The sequence below is a fragment of the Lathyrus oleraceus genome, chromosome 5 (genome assembly GCF_024323335.1).
Source record: "Lathyrus oleraceus cultivar Zhongwan6 chromosome 5, CAAS_Psat_ZW6_1.0, whole genome shotgun sequence".
Taxonomy (NCBI): domain Eukaryota; kingdom Viridiplantae; phylum Streptophyta; class Magnoliopsida; order Fabales; family Fabaceae; genus Lathyrus; species Lathyrus oleraceus.
Window position 1 is genome coordinate 40,274,799 of NC_066583.1, and position 8,040 is coordinate 40,282,838.

At 32.3% G+C, this 8,040-nt stretch overlaps 2 protein-coding genes across 2 annotated transcripts; both read left to right on the plus strand.

Moving 5' to 3' along the window:
- Positions 1–307: 307 nt before the first annotated feature.
- Positions 308–3,601, plus strand: LOC127078619 (uncharacterized). The gene is made up of 3 exons (XM_051019061.1): positions 308–2,194; positions 2,355–2,857; positions 2,938–3,601. Exons 1-3 carry the CDS (start codon positions 308–310, stop codon positions 3,599–3,601), a joined length of 3,054 nt encoding a protein of 1,017 aa, XP_050875018.1.
- A 1,708-nt stretch (positions 3,602–5,309) lies between these two features.
- On the plus strand, positions 5,310–7,619 carry LOC127078620 (uncharacterized). The gene is made up of 7 exons (XM_051019062.1): positions 5,310–5,654; positions 5,734–5,937; positions 6,189–6,281; positions 6,366–6,473; positions 7,077–7,250; positions 7,371–7,472; positions 7,563–7,619. The coding sequence occupies exons 1-7, from the start codon at positions 5,310–5,312 to the stop codon at positions 7,617–7,619; spliced, it is 1,083 nt and encodes a 360-aa protein (XP_050875019.1).
- Positions 7,620–8,040: the final 421 nt, after the last annotated feature.

The window sequence follows — 8,040 nt, forward strand, 5'->3', positions numbered from 1 at the left end:
TTATATTTACTTGTAAAGTCCATGTCAAATAGGGTAATAGATACTTTCCCTCACCATCACAAATGAGTAGACCCACCTATAAAGGATTAACAAGGCATAGGCACTAGCACATACACCAGAGCTGCAAATGCAATGTTCTAACTATTAAAATTTTCCATCTAAAAGTAGGATTTTTCACTTTCAGCACAAAAGACTAACTCAGTTCATAACAGGTGCCACCAATTGTTTTATATTACACATCCATTGTTTTCTTCCCTGTCTTGCTTATAATTTTTTATACATATATGATAGTCTCCTCATAAGCCTGATGGATAAGGAATGGAAAAAGGAAAACCCTGCGAGTAAAGAGTATCAAAATGGTCTTGATTTTTTTCTAGATTATGCATACACCAAAGGAAATCCCCGAGGGAAAGAAATTTTGTGTCCTTGTGTGAATTGTTACAATACCAATTGGCTTACAAGGAATGAAGTACGAAATCATTTAATCGCATTTGGATTTCAAAAAGGATATGATGTTTGGGTTCGACATGGTGAGAAGAAACTAAAACCCGATGATCTTAATGATAATTATATGAATCATGAAGAGGATCAAATCGACGATATTTATGGACTATTGCATGAAAGATTTAGAGATGTTGTACAAGAAGAAAATGAAGTAAATGTAGGCCTCAATGAAGATGCAAAAAAGTTCTATAATCTAGTCGAAGAAGCCAAACAAGATTTGTATCCGGGTTGTAAAAACTTCTCTAAATTGTCGTTCACCATCCGTCTTTATTTATTGAAATGTCTTTATGGTTGGAGCAACATATCATTCAATACTCTCTTAGAGTTATTGAGAGAAGCTATGCCTTCATTGAACATCCCTGATACGTTCAGCAAAACCAAAGGTATGATAAGGGACTTAGGGTTGGATTATAAGAAGATTGATGCTTGCCCTAATGATTGCATGATATATTGGAAAAATCATGAGAATGATACTTCTTGCCATGTTTGTGGTGTTCCATGGTGGAATGAAGATGTAAAAGGAGATGATAAAGTTGAAAAAAGTCATAAGTCTCATAAAGTTCCTTTGAAAGTTTTGAGGCACTTTCCCTTGATTCCAAGACTTCAAAGACTGTTTATGTGTTCAAAGACTGCTAGCTCATTAAGGTGGCATGATGAAGAACGTTCGAAAGATGGGAAGTTGAGGCATCCTGCAGACAGAGAAGCATGGAAAGAATTTAATAAATGCCATTCTGAATTTGCTGATGAGCCGCGTAATATAAGACTTGGGTTGGCCAGTGACGGATTTAATCCATTTAGAACCATGAATTTGTCTCATAGTACTTGGCCTGTGGTATTAATACCATATAACTTTCCACCTTGGTGGTGCATGAAGGCTGAGTATTCTATGTTGTCTTTATTAATCCTTGGACCACGTTCACCTGGGAATAACATTGATGTGTACCTTCAACCATTGATAGAAGAATTGAAAGTGTTATGGGATTTGGGTGTAGAAACATATGATGCATCACTAAATCAAACTTTCCAAATGCGGGCATCTCTCTTATGGACTATTAGTGACTTTCCTGGGTATGCTATGTTGAGTGGGTGGAGTACAAAAGGGAAACTAGCATGTCCTTGTTATAATTATAACACTAATTCAATATATTTGAATAATAGTAAAAAAAATGTGTTATATGGATCATCGTGTTTTTTGCCCGAGGATCATAAATATAGGTCAAATGTTAGGAATTTCAATGGGAGCATAGAAGATAGGCCACCACCAGAGTTGTTAACTTGGGAACAAATCTCAAATAAACTAAAGGACGTCAACAATGATTTTGGCAGGTTGCAAAAGAAAAGTAATAATGGTCCATGGAAGAAAAAATCAATATTTTTTGAGTTACCATATTGGAAGCATAATACTTTACGCCACAACCTTGATGTGATGCATATAGAGAAAAACATATTTGATAGTATAATTGGGACTTTATTGGATATCCCAGGAAAGACAAAAGATCATAAAAATGCACGTTTAGACTTGAAAGAGATGGGTATTAAAAAGAAACTTCACCCCAAAGAGGTAGATCAAGGAAAAAAGTCAGTGTTTGCAAAAGCATGCTTTTCCATGACTGCAAAGGAGAAAACTACTTTTTGTTCTGTATTGAAAAATGAAAAAAATACCAGACGGTTGTGCTTCAAACATTTCAAGGTGTGTTCAACTTACTAAAAAGAAAGTTAGCGGATACAAGAGCCATGATGCACATTTCATGTTGCATTACTTGCTTCAAGTGGCTGTGAGAAGTACAATGCCAAACCAGGTTGCACACCCATTAATTCGCCTTTGTTCATTTTTTTGTTGTTTATGTCAGAAGGTGATTGAGGTGGCAGATTTGGATATCTTGCAATCTGATATTGTAGAGACACTTTGCCAATTCGAGACAATTTCCCCCCCGAGTTTCTTTGATATAATGGTTCATTTGCCAATACATTTAGTGAATAAGGTGAGAATGGGAGGACCTGTTCAATTTCGGTGGATGTATTTTCCAGAAAGATATCTAGGAAAATTGAAGGGTTATGTTCGTAATAAAAGTCGCCCTGAAGGTTCTATTGCTGAGGGTTATTTGGTTGAAGAATGCTTGACATTTTGCTCTAGGTATTTTCATAGTGGTGTTGAAACAAGATTCACTAGAATAACAAGGAATAGCGATATATGTGATCCTCATGAACGTGAAAGTTCAAGCTCTTGTCTCAACGTTGGTCATCCTATTGGAGGAAAGAGAAAGGGTGAAGCAATTTCTTTGGATTGCAAATCAAGGAGTTTAGCCCACCGTTACATCTTATTCAATCATGAAGATGTCCAAAAATTTATACGGTAAATGAATATACTTGTAGGTTTCAATTGCATAAAAGAATTGTTTTACAATAACTTTAACAGTGTAGTTTTAATTGTAGTGAGCATGAAAATAAAAATCCCAATAAGAGAAAGGGGTGGAGCAAAGCAAAAAGTCAAGGTTTAGATTTTGTTGAATGGTTTAAGAAGCGTGCATTGTTAGGTGATGTATCTGAAAACCTTAGGAAGCTATCCAGAGGACCAAATGAAATTGCACGATGTTTTTCTGGTTATGTAATTAATGGATATAGGTTTCATACAAAACAACATGATGCTAAACGTAAAACACAAAATAGTGGTGTGACACTGGCGGCAATAACTGAAAGTTTTTCAAGTACCAAAGATGAAAATCCATTAACACAGTCAATAACTTACTATGGATTAATTACAAAAATAATTGAGGTAGACTATTATGGTAAGTTGAAGTTTGTGTTATTTAGATGTGACTGGTTTGAAGTTGAAGAGGAAAAATATGGGATGACTTGTGTTTACTTCAACAAGAGATGTTACGTGGATGATCCTTTTGTATTGGCTTCTCAAGTTCACCAATGCTTCTACATTCAAGATCCTTCTGATGCAAATAAACACTATGTTATGAAATCTATTCCGAGGGATTTTTTTAACATGAATGAACAATCAGATTCAAATCTCCATCAATCGTATGATTATGATCTATCAGATCATGCAGTGAATCTAGCTTCAAATGATGAAATTTGTGAAGTTTAATTTGTTAGGAATGACATTCCACCAACCATTGTTGATAATTTTGTACCTGTGTCAGATCTAATAGAATCTGATGATGATTCAAATTTATGACAATCTTTTATCTGTTTTGTGAATCTCATTTTGAAACAGTATATATATGTTGTGGATTTTATTTTGCACTTTCCTATTATTATAGTATTTAGGCACAAAGTTGAGACCACTAATTTCACAGACTATGTTATTAAGATTGAGTTTTTTTTATTCTAACAATTCTAAAAAATGTGTGCTAGAATCAATTTAATTTAGTTTGTGAATCAATTTAATTAGTTTTATTCTAAATATTATAGTATTTAGAGGCCTAAAAAGTTGCTTTTTATTTCATATTTACTATCCGCATATAAAATGGATTTTATTAATTTTTGCTGATTGCTATATAATATACTCAGATGACATGCAGATCTAATACTCAACAAGCAACACATCATGTAACCTCTAGACTATTAATTTTATAAATAAAAAAATCATCCCTTCAGTTGTGGGTGCTAAGATCCAGCGTGATGGCATATTATATATGTTCATACTCAAAGTTAATATTCAACCTTGATGTTAGGTTACTCGTAGATGTTTGGTCTTGTAAACTACTTGTTATAAAGAAGGCATATGTTAGGTTACTCATAGATGTACGACTTGAGCAATTTTTCCCTCTTGAACTAATTCTTAGAATTGAGTTGGGTCTAGTCAATTTTCAATCATAATAAAATAATGAAAAACATATTGTTTAATTGTTTCTGTTGCAGGATAATGACAAACAAGAATGATTTTGTGTTTGATTTCCAAGCTAAGTCTAGTACAGATTTAAGGCGGAAGATGAAAATCAAGGTTGAAAATGAAAAAGCTTTAAAAGACAGCCCAACAAATCAAGGAAGCATTCATATAAACACCAATGTTGAAAACATTCAAAAGCTAAACCATCAAAAGCAATCAAAAGTAGAAGTCTCTAAGAAAATGGTTAAGCCATGCATGGTTTCTGTTCAGAACAATAATAAGAATCGGTTGGATGTAGAATCCTCCAAGAAAACTATCGAACCAAGAAAAGTGTCTGTACATAACAGTAACACTAGGAGCCAATCAGAAGTAGAAGTTGTCAAGCCGAGAAAAGTGTCTATTCTGAATAATAATAAGAGACAACTTGAAGTAGAAGCCACAAAGGAAAGTATTGAGCCAAAAAAAGTGTTTGTTCTGAACAATAATACTACGAAGAAATTGAAGTCTATGGTGGACCATCAAATTAAAGGTTCGATTGAATCACAAGTCTCAAAGAACAACAATGAGCAAACCAAAGAGGTAATATTTAGTAATTTCTAATTCAATCCTAATAATAAAAATGGGGACAAAACCACTTATAGTAATTTATTATTTTATTAAATAGATTTTTAATTATTATTTGTTAATATCAAATTCATTAAAAATCACTTATAGTAATTTATTATTTTATTAAATGGATTTTTAATTATTATTTGTTAATATCGAATTCATTATTCTTTTACATTCAGATTCTGCAAAGCCTCAACAATACAATGAACAAGTCTCAAGAAGCATTTGAGAAGAAAAAAAATATTCCAAAGTGTATATCCATGCTAGTTACTGGATGTCTAGATAAAAATAAAGAACAAAATGGAGTTGAGGAATTTGACGATTATGATATAGAAGAAAATGAAATGAAGAATATATGGATAATGGTAGCAACCATGATAGTGAGGAAGTTGAGGGAACATATGCAAATAAAGATGAAGGTAATAGCTTAGGTGCTTCATCCTCAGGACTAATAAGAAAACGAGGAAAGACTTTATGTCGGAAAATTCATGCACGAGAATTCAAAGATAGACAAGAGATCACCTTGAATGAAGAAGGACAACCAATTGGGCCAGATGAAAAAACAGTGTCTGAACTCAGTAGTTTTTTAGGGACAATAGGAAGAAGTTCAGATTTATGTCCTCTCACTTTCACTAGTTGGATTGCTTTGGTTAAGTTTTGGGAGCAACACAATATAGATCCTGTGTGGGATTATGTCAATGTAATTAATTTTTTTATTTGATTTTGTGTTTGTTAGCATACTTTAATGTATACATCTATCTAAATATATATTTTTGCAGGAAAAATACAATGTTCCAAAGGAAGGAAGGAAGGCTGTATTTGCTATTATAAATGATGCTTGGAGACGATACAAATGTTTTCTTAAAAGGAATCATTTTAGTAAGTATAAAAGCTTGCGTGAGCAGCTAAAAAGTCGTCCACGAGAGGTACCAGAAGAAGATTTTAGAAAGTTATTGGATTATTGGAGAGATAAAAAAACTCAAGTAAGATATATTCATATTTATGTTTTACAATGTTGAATTATGTACTGAATTAAAATCACTTTTGGGTTCTAGCAGAAGTTTCAAATGAATTATATACTGAATCTGATAAGTAACATTTCTTACGGACTTTAGTCATAACATCTTACTACTATGTGACTTTTGAATATCCGTAAAAGCTTGATTGAACTTGTACATAGAACGGTTGTCCATCATCCTGATACACACTTCACAATAAACACGAATGAATGTAGGAAGTCAGTCATCAAAATACCGAAAATATAGCTCAACTAAAATGGAGACATCGAGTGGGGAATAAAGCCTTTGCTGTTATAAGAGAAAAAATGGTATTATTTTTTAAATTATTCTCATTGAATATTAAATTATATTATTGTATTAATATTCTCATAATCTTGTTTTACTTGGTTTAGCGTGAAAGTAATGAAGATAAAGAACCTCCAACGCAGGCTGAAATGTTCATTGTTACTCGACAAAGTAGAAAAGGAAAGGAGTTGGATCAAGAAACTAACCATGTAATAGTAAGTTACTGTTGTTAAATGTTATTATTATTGTTAAGAGTTGTTGTGCATAACCTTGTGTTATATTAGTTACATGTGAAAAACAATAGTTCAGGTTAGAAATAATAGGTTTAAGGTTGGAATATGTAAATATGTGAATAAGACACTTGTAGTAATGCCTTTGATCTGGAATAAATAAGAATTCGCTGCAACATAGGAAGGGGAATGAAGTAGTCAAATATGATACCTTTAATCTCTTGAGAATGGTCAGGGAATTCAGGTAATTGAGAGGAATTTGTTTCTTCTAGGAGTTTAATAATCATCTTGTTGCCACTATTAATTGCAGAAAATCCATTAGAGCAACACATGTATATATTCAAAACAACAAGGAATCTAGCTAAATCAACACATGAATATTCACAAGTAACCGATGAGTACAACCTTTTCACACTTGTTTTTATATAGTTATTATGTTCATTTACTAGCTGTTGAAACTGAAACCATGTCTTAATCTTTTTATTAATCTAAGAGTAAGCTTTTTTATTTCTTAAAGTTGTGATATTTTGATTGTTCTGTCTTGTTCTTTGCATTTCATTCACTACTACTATATTATATATATGCTAGATAAAGCTTCAAGACTTGATTGAAAATCATGGACAACCTTCTTCAGAAGCTTTTGAAAGTGTATTTGGCCAACAAAAACCTGGAAGAATGCGTTTCCATGGAAGAACCACAACACCGACTCTCTTGAAAAGAAATGAAGAAATTGCAAAACTAAAAAAAGAGCATGCAGATGAGGTTAGACAATTTAATGATAAGATACAAGAAATTGAGGAGAAACGTCTTCAAGATAAGGAAGAAATGGAAAGAAAAATGCAACTGCTTCTTAAGACCATTTTGAATCAAAACACCTCATAGTTGAATATAGAGGCTCTCGCAACTCTGATATCAGCTCCTGCAACCGATGCTAACAGTGTCTTACGTTCTTCTGCATCAACACATGCTCCAACTAATGATCAAGTAATTAAGATTGAATTGTCTTATGCTTTACATTATAGTTTTAGAGCTTTATAATAATCTTATTTTCATTCTATTACTTTTATTTTGCAGATCATGAATGATAATATCAATGAAGATTTTCAGTCATTCGATGATGAAGAGACGTAGATATGGAGATGTAGATGTAGATGTTTAAGTTTACTTTTATAGGTTAAAGATGTTATTTTCATTAGGAACAATGATTGAAAATATGAAATGTATATTGAAGATGTTTTGTTGATTATATATTTTAAATTGAAAGATCATTTTAAAATTTGTATATGAATATTGCTATGTATAAAAAATTATGAATAATTATCAGGTTTATAAAATAAAATGGTTTCACATTAAAAAAAAATTCATTTGTTACAACGGTTATAAAGTATTGTCGTAGTATAAAATCGTTGCAATAGCTTTTGAAGAAGAAATTTAGATATGGATCTACTAGAACGGTTTCAAATGAACAACATCTACGAACCGTTGTTATATCAAATGAAACAGCCGTTCCCCAAAACACCAGAAAGTCAACGGTTTTAATATGAGAACAAAG